This window comes from Ciona robusta, chromosome 12, assembly GCF_009617815.1.
Source record: "Ciona robusta chromosome 12, ASM961781v2".
NCBI lineage: Eukaryota > Metazoa > Chordata > Ascidiacea > Phlebobranchia > Cionidae > Ciona > Ciona robusta.
In genome coordinates this window covers 2,596,006-2,615,215 of record NC_143246.1, presented here as the reverse complement: position 1 = coordinate 2,615,215, position 19,210 = coordinate 2,596,006, and the positions used below count along the sequence as shown (strand labels likewise).

The 19,210-nt window shown below is 37.0% G+C and overlaps 1 protein-coding gene and 2 pseudogenes across 1 annotated transcript; all 3 read left to right on the top strand.

The window, feature by feature from the left end:
* Positions 1-2,847: 2,847 nt before the first annotated feature.
* LOC149726463 (zinc finger BED domain-containing protein 4-like) lies at positions 2,848-5,090 on the top strand (annotated as a pseudogene).
* Positions 5,091-12,428: 7,338 nt separating this feature from the next.
* On the top strand, positions 12,429-15,147 carry LOC149726462 (zinc finger protein 862-like; annotated as a pseudogene).
* A 225-nt stretch (positions 15,148-15,372) lies between these two features.
* LOC149726461 (uncharacterized) lies at positions 15,373-19,102 on the top strand. Its single transcript, XM_089889397.1, has 2 exons — positions 15,373-17,896; positions 17,973-19,102. The coding sequence occupies exon 2, from the start codon at positions 18,191-18,193 to the stop codon at positions 18,545-18,547; it is 357 nt and encodes a 118-aa protein (XP_089745523.1). The 5' UTR covers positions 15,373-17,896; positions 17,973-18,190; the 3' UTR covers positions 18,548-19,102.
* Positions 19,103-19,210: the final 108 nt, after the last annotated feature.

Below are 19,210 nucleotides of genomic sequence, written 5' to 3'. Positions count from 1 at the left end.
CGCGCAGTGGGACCACAGTCATGCGTGACGAACCACGTGATATTGCTTAATTTAAACTATGCCATGACCAGATTTCCATTGTAGCAAACCATACAAGCGTAAAGCCCAATGCACACTGCCGTAGTAATCGCGTCGTTAACGCTTTCCGAGAAGAGGTGTCGTCGTACCGCACGTCTTAGATGACGTGGTGCATACACTGAGGGACCTGCAACAAATTTATAAACGGAAAACTAAAGACAACAATATAACCGGAAATTTTACCAGCTATGAAGCATAATTATATAGTAGTATAATTAGAATGCTGCTAATTCATCCATTTGTGCAAAAGTTTATTAGAAAAGATCAACCGACCCAATAATTTTATACCTTATAAACAACTGCTGATGGATGCAATGTTTTAACATGCTGTTGACAACACTATAACAACTTGACTCACACTTGTTTAACTACCACAGTTTTCAAAAATCCTGCAGCCATAATTAAAGATGACACAATCCCTCATTTTGTTTTTTTTTCACACTTATATACCCAGGGTCAAACGCCTAAAATTATTTTTGGAACGTGAGATAAGAAAGCGTTGCACCAAGCGATATAGTGCATGTCTTTTCACATAGCTGAATTCGTTTTTTTTCACAATTATATACCCAGTTTTACCATCAGGGTCAAACGCCTAAAGAGAAAGCGTTGCACCAAGCGATATAGTGCATGTCTTTTCACATAGAATTCATAGTATATGTATCCATTTACAGATTTAAGAAATCGTACTTTCTGTTTGTTAAAAAGCGCTAAATCCAAAATGTACCAAACTTTAATTAATCCGTTGTGTTAGACATGTTATTTTCAAGAATTTATATTTGTAAACCATAGTGCATAAAATCACCTAATTAATAAGTATATTATACATATAAACAATAATGCATATAAATAATAATTACTATGCTAACTATACATTTTGGATTTGTTCGGCGCAAAAAATACTTAAAAAATGAAATAATAACTTTCTCATTTATTTTTCAACAAAATAACATATATACAAAAATATTTGATTTGCTCGGAGCATCGAACTTAGAATATTTTGATCAGTTTCCACTCGCTTTAATGAGTAGGTTACTCTCCATTGCTACGATCAGTCTGCCGAAACAGCGCTATCTTGTAATTTGGGAGTAGAGAGATAAAAATCCACCCATCGATTGACGCCTGTATCAAACTATTTCCATTTAAGTGGGGTTAAATGCACCACGTTTATACCTCCTTAGCATAAATCATAATTGAAAAATTATTTTTAATAAACATCGACCGATTAATATAAACATCGACCAATTAATATTGACTTCTGACATTGGTTTGACATTCCGTAATTATCGAGTGATTAGCATTTTTCAAAGGTTGGAGTTTTACAAAGTATCACGTTTTGTTATATACAACTGTATAGTAAACTATTTATTGTAAGCTATTTTTATGCTTCTATGATGTGGCTAAACGTATGTGGCTTTGAAGAACTTAGGTTTTGTTTTATTATAAACAAAGTATTCATTGGTATAGTTTGTTGTCTTTATATAAAAATAAACGGTTGGTTATGCTAATTATAATACGTGCTCTGTTGTAATATTTTTTTATTTGCAAACTTACTAGATGACACGTTGTTTATTTTAAGATGTTTACTAGATAAAAAGCAGAAAGGCGAAAAGAATTTAAAGCATTCTACCAGATCTATGTGAAGGGGGTTGTATACTCTCCATCATGGAACTTGGTTTAGGAATATACGTCAACATCACGTTTTGTTATATACAACTGTATAGTAAACTATTTATTGTAAGCTATTTTTATGCTTCTATGATGTGGCTAAACGTATGTGGCTTTGAAGAACTTAGGTTTTGTTTTATTATAAACAAAGTATTCATTGGTATAGTTTGTTGTCTTTATATAAAAATAAACGGTTCGTTATGCTAATTATAATACGTGCTCTGTTGTAATATTTTTTTATTTGCAAACTTACTAGATGACACGTTGTTTATTTTAAGAACTTAGGTTTTGTTTTATTATAAACAAAGTATTCATTGGTATAGTTTGTTGTCTTTATATAAAAATAAACGGTTCGTTATGCTAATTATAATACGTGCTCTGTTGTAATATTTTTTTATTTGCAAACTTACTAGATGACACGTTGTTTATTTTAAGATGTTTACTAGATAAAAAGCAGAAAGGCGAAAAGAATTTAAAGCATTCTACCAGATCTATGTGAAGGGGGTTGTATACTCTCCATCATGGAACTTGGTTTACGAATATACGTCATCTCTTGAGTTATTTCAAAACGCTACCCCTCTGCTCTCATTCAATATGAGATTCTTTCCTACAAACAAAGACTTAGGAGCCGCTATCAACTGGCGTTTATAAAAAGGAAGTTTTCGAAAATTTACTAAGCTAATGGGCAATTACTGATTAGTAAATGGACTAGTGGTGTACCGAATCGTTCAAAAAACGATTCGGCCGAAACCAAATATTCGGTCGTTTTGCCGAATAAATTCGGCCGAATCAACCGAATCATTTGTGACGTCACCAAGACCCACCCGTAACGACTTGCGTCGCGTTGAATTCGTTTAAACTAAACACGAATATTGCGTTGTTATATGACTGTAGTGCTGCTACATATAGGCTCGATTCTAAAAGTTATATACGTGCGTTTTAATATCAGACGACACCGGAAAAGCCACGAAAGTAATATTTACCAAAACAGCCTAATGGATCCACAAACACAAACCTCATCACAAACAAATATGTTTGCAACAGTAGTATTGTTACGCTACTAACGTAACAATCGTAAACCAGACATTAAATTCGGCAAAACGACCGAATCATTAGTGACGTCACCAAGACCCACCCGTAACGACTTGCGTCGCGTTGACTTCGTTTAAACTAAACACGAATATTGCGTTGTTATATGACTGTAGTGCTGCTACATATAGGCTTGATTCTAAAAGTTATATACGTGCGTTTTAATATCAGACGACACCGGAAAAGTAATATTTATCAAAACAGCCTAATGGATCCACAAACACAAACCTCATCACAAACAAATATGTTTGCAACAGTAGTATTGTTACGCTACTAACGTAACAATCGTAAACCAGACATTTCCCTTTGTTGCGTAATATCAACATTTTATATAAGAGGCAGTGCGTGTACATTTAATACGAGACAGCAAGTGTATTATTGTATTATATGTGTAGTATTTGGTTGATTAAGCAAGATAAGATGTCAATAGTTTGGGAATTTTTTGACGTGGACACTGAAGATACTTCAGTAGCTGTGTGCAAATTATGTGTGGAAAGTAAAAATAGGAAACGTGCTAATGTTTCGAGAGGCAGTAAAGCAGCTGGTGCGAGAACATGGACTACAACGTCGCTCATTAATCACTTAAATCGTCATCATCATGGAAAGTACCAAAACAGAAAAAAACAAAATCAAGAAGTTAATCAATCAATGTCCAAAAAAAAATCAATTGTAGAGAAACTATGCGGGAACAAGATATGGGATATCAACCATCCGAAAGCACAACTAATCACGTCAAAGATTGCTTACATGATTGCTCTTGACAATCAACCGTTCTCCATTGTGGAAGACGAAGGGTTTACTTCGTTGTTGGTGCACATTCAGCCACAATACCATCTACCATCGCGGAAATATATTACAGAAAACATCGTTCCAAAAATTTTCGCGGACCTAAGAAACAAAATAAAAGACCAAGTGCAGCAGGCCAGTCACATCTGTTTAACTTCAGACATTTGGACTGCACCGAACAATCAAGAATCATTTATTAGCCTTAGTGGACACTGGATTGCACCGCCATTCGAACTTAAATGCGCTTCTTTAAATGTGAGACACTTCCCTAAAAGACACACGGGTGAAAACATAAAGTCAATGTTTAACGAACTGTTGAACGAATGGGATATTGAAAGGGAAAAAATTCACATGCTTATTCGTGATGGCGCAGCGAATATTGCACTGGGCTCTAGATTAGCAAAAATTTCGTCCACACAGTGTTTTATACACAAGTTACAATTGTGTATAGGCGACTCCATATTTGCTCAACGAGCAGTAAAAGATACGATTTCACGCTCCCGCAAGATTGTTGGACATTTTAAACATTCTTCTATCGCAAGTACCACCCTAAAGGGCATAGAAGAAGACTTGTGTATTCCAAAATTGTTGCCCGTACAAGACGTGTCAACCAGGTGGAACTCCACGTATTACATGCTAAGCAGACTGGTGGATATTAAACGAGCTGTCCAGGTTTACACATCGGACAGTGGCTTGGACTCCTTGAGTCCAAACGACTGGAAAATTCCTGAAAATGTTGTTCACCTTCTTCGCCCATTTGAGCAGATAACCAAATCAATGAGCCGCGATGTTGCTTTACTGTCGGAAGTAATTCCCACTGTAATTTCCCTGCAACGTTATTTGTCAAAACCAGGGCAAGATTCTGGTGTGCAAACCACAAAAGAACAGTTGTTGCAGGCGGTAAAAAAAAGATTTATGGACGGAAACGCATCAATCTTAAAAGATAAAAATATGCTGATTTCCAGTCTAATCGATCCCAGATTTAAAACTGCATTTTTGGAAGAAGAAACAAGAAGAAGTACAAAGATTCTACTGATTGAAGAGGCTCAAATTCTAAACAGTGTCGGCGATTCTGGAAACCAGACAGAACATTCACCAACACGGACATTTGGTCGTGTTTCACTGAAATTGTTCTTGAGGGCGAAGGTGCCGAATGTTTACCTCGGAGCCCGACACAAACCCAGCTCACTAAAACCACTTAAGAACTTGGATCGTACCTAACTTTACCTGTTATACAAAGAACAGACGATCCTCACACTTGGTGGCAAAGTAATGCAGCAACATTTCCTCTTCTACTTTTAGTTGCAAAAAAATATCTTAGTGCCCCTGCATCATCAGTGTATAGCGAAAGAATGTTCAGCGAGGCAGGCACGGTTTACGAGGATAAACGTAACAGACTGTTACCACGGAATGCGGAAAAGCTCTTGTTTATACACAGCAATGTGTTTCTTTTCCCTAAATGTCGAGCTTAAATATGTCCGCATCATCCACGAAAGGGTAATGTCCGCATCATCCACGAAAGGGTAAAGTACAAAGTTTATGATCATGGTCATTTAGTGTATTTTAAATACCTTTATGTGAAAATACTTGTATTTAGTTTTTATCTCTAGCCAGCTCAAGAACATGGCAGTGACAGTTTAAAATTCCACAAATACCAAGCGCCCGTTCTATCGACGATCATTTTAATGTTCCAGCGCTTCAGCACATTTTCCCAAATAAATACGTCTGTTTTCTATAAAATGTAAAATAAAACATCGGTACCTTGCAGGCGCGGTATTGTGCAAGTAAATACCGCGCCTTTACTTGCACGAACGTAGCGAGTTAAATCATTCAATACCTAACTATAATGGGACGCATCACAATAACGATTGTGACGTGTTATAACGTCATTCAATGTAGTAGTACACAATATACAATTACTTTAAAAGTTAACATTTAGTTTCGTTAGACAGTTTGCAAGGTACAACGCAGTTTACGTTCGAAAAAAAATTTTTATTTGCAAACTTACTAGATGACACGTTGTTTATTTTAAGATGTTTACTAGATAAAAAGCAGAAAGGCGAAAAGAATTTAAAGCATTCTACCAGATCTATGTGAAGGGGGTTGTATACTCTCCATCATGGAACTTGGTTTAGGAAAAGAATTTAAAGCATTCTACCAGATCTATGTGAAGGGGGTTGTATACTCTCCATCATGGAACTTGGTTTAGGAATATACGTCATCTCTTGAGTTCTTTCAAAACGCTACCCCTCTGCTTTCATTCAATATGAGATTCTTTCCTACAAACAAAGACTTAGGAGCCGCTATTAACTGGCGTTTATAAAAAGGAAGTTTTCGAAAATTTACTAAGCCAATGTGCAATTACTGATTAATAAATGGACCACAGGACCTTTCGACCATACATCGTCAATTACTAAGAAAAAAAACCCTGATAGTAATGACATTGCTTTAATTGATTTAAAACAGACATTGTTGTTTGTTTAACAAACTCCATGGCAAAGGATGCTTTTGGTACGTTACGGTCAAGATATATGTCTTATGAATGCAACCTACAAAAGATCCAAGTATGCACTGCCTCGGCAGAAATAAATGCTTTGAAAGCTTCATTTGAAGGTAGTGTTTAAATTTACTAATTCTAATAAAAGGCTCATTTAAGGGTGCTAAGAAACTGGTTTTAGAAAGAAAACATTATTTTGTTGTTTAAAAGTCTTACACGGTTATTAAATTATTTCAGTACTATCTGGTAAAGTTATTTTTTATAATAGATCTATTTTTAAAGAGTAAGCAATAATAAGTAAAACAAGCCGATAAGTGAAATATGTAGGTCAACTGGATAAGTGTTAAAAATGGAAACTCTAATTATAAAAGTCAACTTGCCACTTTCGTTTATTGCTCGGCTCACCAACTAAATCTTGCCGTGCAAGAAGCATTGAGCACTAATGTGAATGCGGTAAATGGTCTTTCTGTTCTTGAAGCGGTGGTTAAATAAAACTTTCATCTCGTAAAAGAAAATGCACCGTCTTGCTTCTTACTCTGTGGGTGCTACAGTTCGCCGGCTCTTGAATCATTTTTGCTAAAATACGAAAATTCTAATAAAAGGCTCATTTAAGGGTGCTAAGAAACTGGTTTTAGAAAGAAAACATTATTTTGTTGTTTAAAAGTCTTACACGGTTATTAAATTATTTCAGTACTATCTGGTAAAGTTATTTTATAATAGATCTATTTTTAAAGAGTAAGCAATAATAAGTAAAACAAGCCGATAAGTGAAATATGTAGGTCAACTGGATAAGTGTTAAAAATGGAAACTCTAATTATAAAAGTCAACTTGCCACTTTCGTTTATTGCTCGGCTCACCAACTAAATCTTGCCGTGCAAGAAGCATTGAGCACTAATGTGAATGCGGTAAATGGTCTTTCTGTTCTTGAAGCGGTGGTTAAATAAAACTTTCATCTCGTAAAAGAAAATGCACCGTCTTGCTTCTTACTCTGTGGGTGCTACAGTTCGCCGGCTCTTGAATCATTTTTGCTAAAATACGAAAAAATCCTGGATTGGCTGCAGAGCAAACAACCGAACCGACCATCGACGCTGTGACGAAGGGTCTTTTTAGGTTCATTGGAGCAGTTTTCAACTTACTTCATGCTTAGTCTGATACAGAGAGTTTTGATCCGGGTACATCCTGTTCAATCTCATGAAACAACCATAACAGACGTACAACACCTTATTGTAACATACTATTGTACATTTTTTTCCCGATGGAGCCCATTTAGTTCATCAAAATACATTTAGCCTTTTGCCCTGCGTGTGTGCGCATTGTCAAACGTAACGCTATGTGTGAGCCCGGGATGGCATACTCGGCTACCGACTAAACTAGTCGCCGCCTATATTTAATTTTGCTTTTTTAGTCGGGCGACTTTGACCGCAATGAGTAATGCACAGAAACTTAGTCGGCCGACCAAAAAACTCTGTAACTAATAGTTACCGCGACTAGTTGGTCGCCGAGTATACCACCCCGCTTTACTTTTTTTTTTAAATCGGTAAACATTGAATCGTGAAGTCCATGATTGGTAGACTACAGAATTAGTTCTTGCGCAAAGTTCAATTCGGCGGTGTGTGACGTTACGTACTGTTTTGGCGTGTTATCTTTGGTATGGTTTTAAACGAATATAAATCAAAAACTTAAAAGAATGTTTATGTGAGTAGTATTGGCACGTTTATCCTTACTGTTTAATGTGTCTTATGAATTTGTTTTTTACTTCCTGATTGCAATGTGGATTATGGGAAATCAGATAAGTAGCTATTCCTGAAGTAAGGCCTCTAACTGTGGCGTTAAAACAGGAATGTCTAAGGTGGAGCCTACGCAGGAAAAGCTCCCTTTAATCTAGCCGACGAAGCAAATTGGCCCAGATTAAAGTCTGACTGGTACGTGTGTAGAATAGAGCGGGTAACTTCCTGAAATACTTCACGAAACAGCTTTGTGAAATAAGTTGTTATATCTCCCTCTGCAGAGTTTCTTCTTCTACGTCCAGGCGGAGAAGGAGAACCGATTTTTAAAACGCGAGTATGTTGGGCACATTCATCCAATAATTCGTCTTTAGATTTTGAAGCAACATCACTAGAAAGAATATCAGTAAGTGTGCTAAAAACCACTTTTGGGATATCACCTGTCGATACATTTTTTCCCTGCACATTTTTATGATTGGGGTTAATGGTGGCAAAAAAAACGCTGCAGCAACCGCAAGACGAATATTGCTAAACTTTTCTAAATTAGACAGAATAGCGAAGGCTTGGATCGAACATTCGCTGGATACTCCATGTCACTGCAACTTATCGAAAAATACTAATATTGCTTCGTATTTTCCAATACTGCACTGATGTACAGTGAGCGGAGAACCCAGCAAGTTGGGCACAGAGGTCGCAGTGTGGTTTTCTCCATTGATAATTCTTCTAATACATCAGTAAAATGGCAAGAACGCTTTGGTGATTCTCGTATAAAATTAACAGTGCTGTTAAGAATATCGATTACATGGGCGACGATAGCAAATCCGCAACAAACATCCTGGCAAACGAGATTTAATTGGTGCCCTACGCAATGACAGTAAAGGGCTTTTGGATTATCATCCTGCTCTCTCTTTTGCAAGCGACCGAGTCTGCCTGCCATGTTGCTTGTACCATCATATATGCCTGTCCACGATTTTAAAGACCGAAAAAGTGTTAGTGAAACATTTCATTTTGAATTTCTGGCGACATGTGTTTGGGCTCCCCACAAACTTCACCATGCTCCATATTGCTCGATTTTTTTCGTCACCATGTCCCCTCAAAGCAACCACAATGTCGAAAATAGAGGTTAGTGCCAATTTAAACTTTCGTTGTTGTTGTTGTGTTCCGTTGTTGCTTGTTGCCGTTGTTGCTCGCTTTGCAACAAACAACAATATAAAAAAATACGTCCAAATCCCAAATTTTATATTTGGTTTACTTACTTGCACAGAGTGTTTAGTGTTTTTATTTGGATCAGTATACCCATGTCTCTGCAAAGATTGCAATTTCTTTTTAAAATTCGACCACCCGCATTCTGTTGTTGTTGTGTTCCGTTGTTGCCGTTGTTGTTCGCTTTGCAACAAACAACAATATAAAAAATACGTCCAAATCCCAAATTTTATATTTGGTTTACTTAGTTGCACAGAGTGTTTAGTGTTTTTATTTGGATCAGTATACCCATGTCTCTGCAAAGATTGCAATTTCTTTTTAAAATTCGACCACCCGCATTCTGTACGAACAAATGGACTTTTGCTTAATAAAGCTCTATCTTTTATTTTGACACGACTATTCAATGTTGCCCACACGCAAGTTGAACATCGCATGCTTCCATCTTCATTTGGGCGGAGCCATGGGCATACATTAAACCCAATGTTGCTCGCTTTGCAACAAACAACAATAAAAAATACGCCCAACTCCCAAATTTTATACTTGGTTTACTTACTTGCACAGAGTGTTCAGCGTTTTTATTTGGATCAGTGACCCATGTTTCTGCAAAGATTGCAATCCCTTTTTAAAATTCGACCACCCGAATTCTGTACGAACAAATGGACTTTTGCTTAATAAAGCTCTATCTTTTATTTTGACACGACTATTCAATGTTGCCCACACGCAAGTTGAACATCGATAAAATACTTCTACCTTACTTTACATCACACACTTTTACATTATTGTTAAATGAAAAACTTAAATAATGTAAATACACTTAAATCAAGCTACGGCAAAACCTACGCGTCTTTCCTAATTTAAAAGTAACAGAAAACACTATGTCGACGACGGTACACTCTGTTTTGCTGCAAATATAAATTCATTTTTCTGCTAGCAAAGCTATAGTGCCCGCAAGTGACGCAACAATCGGCGGATTTTTTTGTGAATTCTTATAGTTGTGTATTTGTTTTATAACACTATGTCGACGACGGGTACACTCTGTTTCGCTGCAATTTTTTTATTACATCACACACTTTTACATTATTGTTAAATGAAAAACTTAAATAAAGTAAATACACTTTTAAATCAAGCTACGGCAAAACCTACGCATCTTTCCTAATTTAAAAGTAACAGAAAACACTATGTCGACGACGGTACACTCTGTTTTGCTGCAATTTTTTTATTGCATATAAAGTTTACAACACTATAGTGATAATAACACAACAGCGACAAATTGTAACGAAAACGATTGTAGCGAACAAACGATACTTAAAATTAACGCAAGTTTGCGTTCCACTTCAGTTTGTATTGCAATAACTTGTTATGTTTTATTGCAACATTGGCCCTGATGCGGTTCATTGCATAGATAAACATTTCTATATTTGGCTTGAAGTTTTGAATCCGACATATGTATATAACAAATCTGGCAACTACATGCATGCAATTCATTAAATTTAAAACACATTTTTCAAGGCAATCATTGTGAATTCCGAAGAGCTTTACGGTATTGCTTATAATTGTTTTATGGCACAAAACACTGTCCATCCAGGGGCACTGACGCTTTCCCAGTAAACATGGACATGTTTACATTTCACAAAATAACGCAAGTTTGCGTTCCACTTCAGTTTGTATTGCAATAACTTGTTATGTTTTATTGCAACATTGGCCCTGATGCGGTTCATTGCATAGATAAACATTTCTATATTTGGCTTGAAGTTTTGAATCCGACATATGTATATAACAAATCTGGCAACTACATGCATGCAATTCATTAAATTTAAAACACATTTTTCAAGGCAATCATTGTGAATTCCGAAGAGCTTTACGGTATTGCTTATAATTGTTTTATGGCACAAAACACTGTCCATCCAGGGGCACTGACGCTTTCCCAGTAAACATGGACATGTTTACATTTCACAAAATAGATGGTATATTGTTTCTTTGTTTACACCGCAAAAAGTGCACACCTCAGTCTCAATAATCTCGAAGCCATGGAGCTTATCGTTTAGGACGATGGCTCTCAGATTAATTTTAACTTAAAAGGAGCGCAGCTTCGTTTCAAACGTACAGTCGTATAAGTTTTTATAAATTTCTGACCAGTTCAGAGGTCCCCGTTGTAAGGTTACTTCCCATTTATTTTTTTGCTTGGTCGGCTTTTGTTTATTGGGAGATACAAAATATTCGTATGCGTTTTTGGCTGTAGGCAAATTTTCGATGGCAGTTTTTCGTTCCGGTCTGTCCGTCGTGTACGTTTCCCAAGTTGTTGGAATGGCTGCAATAAGGCGCTGGTAGTCCGCGTGGTTTTGATTTTTGTTTGTCAACGTATACTTTTCGCATAATATTTTAAAGCTGCAATAGTCCGGGTTGTTGTCTATGATTTGTAACAAGTGGTGGATGGTCAAGAAAGGATCGTTTCTGAAGCACGTGGTGGACAAGAAAAGGATGCTTCTGTTGTAAGTGGTGGACAAAAGATCATTAGGCCTATCGAAAGCAATTTTAGCTTATGTCTTTTTGACATTACCAATATACTGATTGTTTAAGTAAATCAATTACTGACCCAATTGAGATTCTCCGATTTCTGCAACAACATATTGTAACTGGAAGATGCTTAGAAATTCAAGCTGAAGGTGGTCAAGAAAGGATCGTTTCCGAAGCACGTGGTGGACAAGAAAAGGATGCTTCTGTTGTAAGTGGTGGACAAAAGATCATTTGGCCTATCGAAAGCAATTTTAGCTTATGTCTTTTTGACATTACCAATATACTGATTGTTTAAGTAAATCAATTACTGACCCAATTGAGATTCTCCGATTTCTGCAACAACATATTGTAACTGGGAGATGCTTAGAAATTCAAGCTGAAGAAACTAAAGAGCTTGATACAAATTTTATTTCAGTGGACTGTCAAAAAATTCTGATTTGCTCATTTGATGAATTCCAAGTACATTGAAGATTTCCGATTAGTTTTTAAAGTGGACTTTATGGGGGGGAGATTCGGAAAATTATGCAACAACATATTGTAACCAGCGTGCGCAATTGCGCGGCCGCGTAGTGCATGAACTTTTGCCGCGCAGTTAATTATGTCTCGCGTACACTGGTTATTTCGTGGATATTAAATTTTATATTTTGACATTGCTGAGTCGGTAAAATACAGTTTGGTACTAGAACTAGATGATATTGTGTTTCTAGTCCCCGTTCATGTCTATTTATTTCGTCCATTGTCACGCGACCGTCCATTCATGGCAGACTATGGAACCGGGCGATTGTTACGTCACTCAGCTGCCTCGTGTCACCATTTCGTTGTGTGTATATGTATTCGTTCTGTTCACCTCTTTTGTTTATGTTTATCTTTAATTGTTTACGCTTTTAAGACTTAGTAAACAATCGTTAGCGGTTAATTCGAAATAGGGTTTCCTTATCGTCTAGGTACAAGTGCATGATTGCGCAATGAGAAAAGCGGAGAGAAGAAAATGCTGCGTAGAAAAGAGAAGGGGCAAGGAGTAGACAGTAGACCCGAGAAGCAGCCACGATAATAAAGAAACAAAGATGAGGGAGTTTAGTAGAAAAGAGAAGGGGCAAGGAGTAGACAGTAGACCCGAGAAGCAGCCACGATAATAAAGAAACAAAGATGAGGGAGTTTAGTGTGTGATTAATGCTGCTCGCTTAAATTCGCGCATTTTATTGTTTTGCTGTGGGGAAACTTTACCAGCTGGTAGTGAACTTAGACGAGAGTTGTGCTAGGTAAACAAACCGTAGTAAGTTTGCATTACACAACAGTAAGAGGCATTATAGCAAAGATAGTCTGTATGTAGTTATTTTAGTAATATAGTAACAAATTATTCTTTATTGTCAATAAAATGAGAATATAATGTGTTTAATGTTTGTGCAGACAAAATATTAATTTATAAGGCACAAATGTCCCGAAAAACTAAACGAGCTGCAGAAACTGAGAGTAATCCTCCCAATAAAAAGAGTTGCCAGGCAGTTAAACCAGAATGGCTTCAAGCGTCTGTAGAAATTGAAAAAGGAAAGGGTACACAGTTCATGTAAAACTTGAGGAAATATTTGATTACATAAGAAGCCGGGAGGTCTGAAATGTAAAATTTGTGCTGAGGCAAAAATTATTGGTGAATTTTCAAAAGGAAAAACCTGGATAGATTGGAAGCTGGATTATTTAAAAAGACATATTTGTAGTAAATTACATAAACAGGCAACAAGTATTCTTCAAACCAGAAAAGCATGTCAAATCTTCAGGCAATGTTATGCCAGCTGCTTTTGGAAAGTGCTGCTGATAAGAAGGAGAGGCAGAATATCAAAGAAAAACTGATTTCAAAACCAGATGAAGTTAAGGTTTTAATAGACAATGTATTACATGCTGTTAACATGAACACTTCCATGAATGCCGTACAGAAAATTAATGATCACATGGCAAAGTATGTTAATATCCCGGAAAGTTGGAGGAGTAAAAACTATGCATTTGAGTTTTTACAAAACATAAATGCAGTTGTACAATCGGAAATACTGACAGAAATAAGGGAATCAAAATACCACACCCTGGTAGTAGATGAAAGCACTGATATATCAGTAAGCAAAATGTTGATTTTATATTTTAAATACAGAAAAACAACATCTGATGTTCATCAAACCATGTTTGGTGGTATTCTAAACTTAATTTCATGTACTGCCTGTGCAATTGTGACTGCAATAAAAGAATTTTATTCCTTCCACAAGCTAGACTTAATGAGAATGGTGATGTTTACTTCAGATGGAGCTTCAGTTATGTTAGGAAGATGTAATGGTGTTGCAGCGCAATTAAAACAGATTATCCCTCATCTAACTGAACAACACTGTGTTGCACACAGAGAAGATTTAGGGATAGGTGACGCTTGGAAAAGAGTTCCTGTTGTCAAAGAAATTGAAACATTACTACACGTACAGTTTACACAGTATTTTGCCGGTCCTCCACAAAAAAGCACAATTTCGAGAAATGGCCAATGTGACAGAGCATAAAGCTGTTTCATTTAAACCTCTGAATAAAGTAAGGTGGCTTTCAAGATATTTTGCTGTCAAAGCCTTAATGCAGAATTATGAGGCACTTATATTTTACTTTGAAAATGAAGTTTCTGAGAATAATGATCCTATTTCAAAGTACTGCTTAAAAAGGCTAACAGACAAGACAAACAGGGTAAATGTGGCTGTTCTTCATGATGTGTTGTATGACTTATCAGAGTTAACCAAAAGTTTTCAAAAAACAACTTTAACTACCCTCGAAGCTGTGGATTTGGCCAGAGCAAAAATAGAAAAACTGAAAAACCAGTACTTAGGTGAAGAAATATATTGGGGCAGAAAGGTTCAGGATTTGATTTCAGAACTGTTTGGAAAGGATGAAAAGTTTAACAGCCAGTCAATTATTCAATTCATTACACTGTTGTGTGAGCACATGTGCAAAAGATTTCCAAAACAAGAAATAAAAGAGTGGGCAGTTTTTGATTTTAATACAGTCACGTCAAAAAATACACAGTTTAGCTTTGGCAGAGATCTGCTTAATAAATTAATTGAGAGATATGGAAATGCCATCAGTTGCAGCAGCTTGATCAAAAGTCCAAATTTAATGGAAGATATGGATAGGTCTACTATCTTGGAACAGTTTCAGAATTTTAAATGCATAATTATGGAAAAGAAGGACTCAAAAGTAATAAATTGCTTTCAGGACATGGTTTCTTTCGGTTTGCAAAGTAGTGATAAATTTGGTACAATATCTAACTTACTTGCGATATTTGCGGGACATTTCAGGCATCAAGTGCTGACTGTGAAAGGGGGTTTAGTCTTATGAACAGTATCAAAATAAAATCAAGGAACAGATTGCAAGAAACTCATTTAGATATGCTGATGCGAATAAAATTTTTCCTATTGGATGGAAGAAGTGTGGATTTAAATGCTGTTCACAAAGAGTGGAAAAGTTTCAAAGACAGAAGGGAGAAAGTTGTTTGATTGCGAAATGTTTTTTTTTCTACTTTTTTGTAAATAATTGTTCGTTTTTGCAAAGTTGGCGATAATAAACTATTAAAGCTTCCTTTCCTAGAATTGTTTTGTTTTCTTACCAAACAATGCTAGCTGGTTGCAATAGGTTAATCCAATGTGTCGATTAAAAAAGTTGATAGCGATAGCCGACAAACGACAACCCCACCATAATATATGGATATTTCATCTACTAGTTTTTAGTTGACCATTTTTGATCCTGCCCAGAAAAAAAATTAGTTGCACATAAGTGAAAATAATTAGAGGGAACATTGATTGTAACTGGGAGATGCTTAGAAATTCAAGCTGAAGAAACTAAAGAGCTTGATACAAATTTTATTTCAGTGGACTGTCACAAAATTCTGATTTGCTCATTTGATGAATTCCAAGTACATTGAAGATTTCCGATTAGTTTTTAAAGTGGACTTTATGGGGGGGAGATTCGGAAAATTATTTTGGTGGTGAATCATTGAGGATTAAAATGTTGGTGTTATGTTTGATCATAGATACCTTACATGGAGTCAACTTGCCGCATACCATCGTTTCCGTTACGCTTCAGTGAATCTGTTTGTTTTGTTTAGTCAGTTAGCTTTCAGGATCAACAAAAACGCAATGGACAACCAGCGGATTGGCAAAATATCGCCCGGAATATGATGGAAGGAATAATTTTAAATGATTTAAACGAATACGAATATTCAATGGAAGAGCAACCCTATAGTGAAAACATGCAACCGGATAAAATGCTGAACGATATTTCCAAAGAGCATTTGTTATAGTTTACCTTTAACAAATGACATGGGTCTGAACATAAATAGATTGGTCGATGCGGTGCATTTGGAGCAGTCAACGGAACCTGATTACGGCCACTTATCAACTTAAAAAATCTTCGATTAAGTGACAGCCCATCAGCAATCACAGCATGAATTTTTCAGTGAATCTGTTTGTTTTGTTTAGTCAGTTAGCTTTCAGGATCAACAAAAACGCAATGGAACAACCAGAGGATTGGCAAAATATCGCCCGGAATATGATGGAAGGAATAATTTTAAATGATTTAAACGAATACGAATATTCAATGGAAGAGCAACCCTATAGTGAAAACATGCAACCGGATAAAATGCTGAACGATATTTCCAAAGAGCATTTGTTATAGTTTACCTTTAACAAATGACATGGGTCTGAACATAAATAGATTGGTCGATGCGGTGCATTTGGAGCAGTCAACGGAACCTGATTACGGCCACTTATCAATTTAAAAAATCTTCGGTTAAGTGACAGCCCATCAGCAATCACAGCATGAATTTTTCAGTGAATCTGTTTGTTTTGTTTAGTCAGTTAGCTTTCAGGATCAACAAAAACGCAATGGAACAACCAGAGGATTGGCAAAATATCGCCCGGAATATGATGGAAGGAATAATTTTAAATGATTTAAACGAATACGAATTCAATGGAAGAGCAACCCTATAGTGAAAACATGCAACCGGATAAAATGCTGAACGATATTTCCAAAGAGCATTTGTTATAGTTTACCTTTAACAAATGACATGGGTCTGAACATAAATAGATTGGTCGATGCGGTGCATTTGGAGCAGTCAACGGAACCTGATTACGGCCACTTATCAATTTAAAAAATCTTCGATTAAGTGACAGCCCCATCAGCAATCACAGCATGAATTTGCAATCCCCTGCTTTCACACTCGCAGAGCAGTTCCCAAAAAACTAATGCCATTTGGTACGGTGCGGCACATTTCGTCGGATACCAAGCAAGGGGTAGAGAAATTTCTCGCTTTACCGTACTGACGTAAAAGACTGAACATAACAAATTTAAAACTGAGCAGTCCGATCCACATAACAAATTTAAAACTGAGCAGTCCGATCCAAAGTTCGGTGTCTTTGCTTTCTAGAGAAATATTCACAGTACTCGCGACAACAACGCTAAACACAGTAAGCCACTTGTACAAAATAAACCACTTCGTTTTTGGGCACTTTTCTACCCAATATAACCCAAGACCTTTCACTTGTTGCAGGACCAAGCGATGTCTTTTCAGTAGTTGACATGATCGCAAATGATTTAATCAGCCGAGTGTTTAACTTTTATAATCGGTAAGGTTGTTGAAGGGATCTAACTATTGAATGAATCGGGGTAGCCAGTCCATTTTACAAAAATTTCTTCCTTGCCTTTACGACGTTTAAGAATGCTTTCCACCAAATAAACATCATCAGTTTTTCCACTTTCTGCAACTTTTGTTCGTAAAAAGACCCGTCAATCGGTTCGTTGTTGTAATCAATAATTTTGTAATAGCAAGTCGACACTATTTTAACGGTAAATAACTCCTCAGACCAACCCGGTAAGTAACAACCCTTTTGAAAACGCTGCCGTTCTCGCAAAATCCTAACTTTGTCGCCAACTTTTATTTTGGGTGCTTTACCGACGGTGTAGTTATCATACATGGTATGTCGTATTTCGTTTTCATTGTCAGGTGTAATTGGACTTGTTTTGTTGATAGTTCTGTGGTACGATTCGCTATATGATGAAATCAGGTCTTGCAAAACATTACCAAAGTAACGCCACATACGTGTTTTTAAAGTTCTATTAAACCGCTCGATAATAGACGCCTTCATTTCAATGTTATGTGTTGTAAAAAGTGTTATACTATGCTCTTTTAAAAAAGTTTGTTATACTCACTCTATGTTACGTCACCTTTTTTCTCCCGTTTTGTTCACTCGTGTAACCGTTTAGTTTGACCTTTTTATGAGTGACGGGACGGCAGGCAGATCCCTATTTTAGCCACTCCAATTCATTGCAGGTAATCTTGTGTGTATATTTCTGGTGTTCGCTAATCTGTTACTCGTTATTTATACTGGTTTATTTCATTTTTCTAGTTACCGCTATTATGCTTCGGAAAATATAAGTTGAAGCCAGAACGAAGCGCGTAATTCTTGAGAGTGGAGGATCTGTTTTTTAAACACAGCTGAAGAAATGTTTCAGCCGCAGCCACAGTAGCTGCAGCTAACTTCAACAACTGCCGTTCCGATATTGTGAACATGCAGCCACAGTAACTGCAGCTAACTTCAACAACTGCCGTTCCGATATTGTGAACATGAGTGAAGCAAGTAAATTCGTCGATGTTTCCGCTACCCGCCCTAAAGATCATGATGAAACATTTCTTATTGACGAACAACACATCAGGCAGCGTCGAAAAGACGTTCGCTGCGAAGCAGATGAAGTTAAATCGCTAAGGGATGATTTAGCGAACTCTGAACAACTTTTAGTTGCATTGTGTTCAGAGGTGGAAGAGCTTCTTGTTATGACAAACGACAAGCATTGTATACGAAGAAGAACGTCGTGCTTGTTTGACGAAAGACGCAAATTTGAAAGCCTTACTGTAGCTCTACTTGCGGACGCACGTTTTAAAGACCAGCATGAACGAATACAGAGTACTAAAAAGTCAAAGTAAATGAAACCGTCTCTAAACTGTCGGAAAATGCTGGAGACGCCAGGCAAATTACACAAGAGTTGTCGTCAAATGTCTCTAAATTATCATCTGTTGGTTTAGATTCCAAATTGAAGAAGGAACGATACAAACACCAGGAAGAAATTGCAGCCCTACGAGAAAAGAATCTCAGAATCTTAGAGTTTCTGAGCAAAAAAACGAGCACGCTCGAAGGGTTCTCGAACTCAACAAGTCGATTGCGACACACGGCGCACGTGCAGACGCTTGTTTAAACGCCGCCCTGAGCGAAAATCCTTACGGCGTGACCGACGTCGATTATAATGAGGCCACGAAAAGCGTTGCTGTTAAGCAACCAACAGAAAAGTTGGATCGGTATTTTGCGAGCGCGACCCAACCAAAGGAAAGAAGTACATTTGCCAGTCCCCGACCAAGCTTTCGTGTTGACGCCGCATCATTTATACCTGCCTTCAAGGCGGCAGTTGGTAGTATTGTTAGACAATTATTCACCCCTTCCGTACCTAACTATATTAAGTCGATGCCCTCAACTTCAAATAACAATCATTCTCTATCCAACAGAGTTACAGACTTCCAAAAGTTAAAATCGATGTATTTTCCGGTGATGCGGTGAAGTACCCAGCGTGGGAGACGGCGTTCAATGCACTCGTG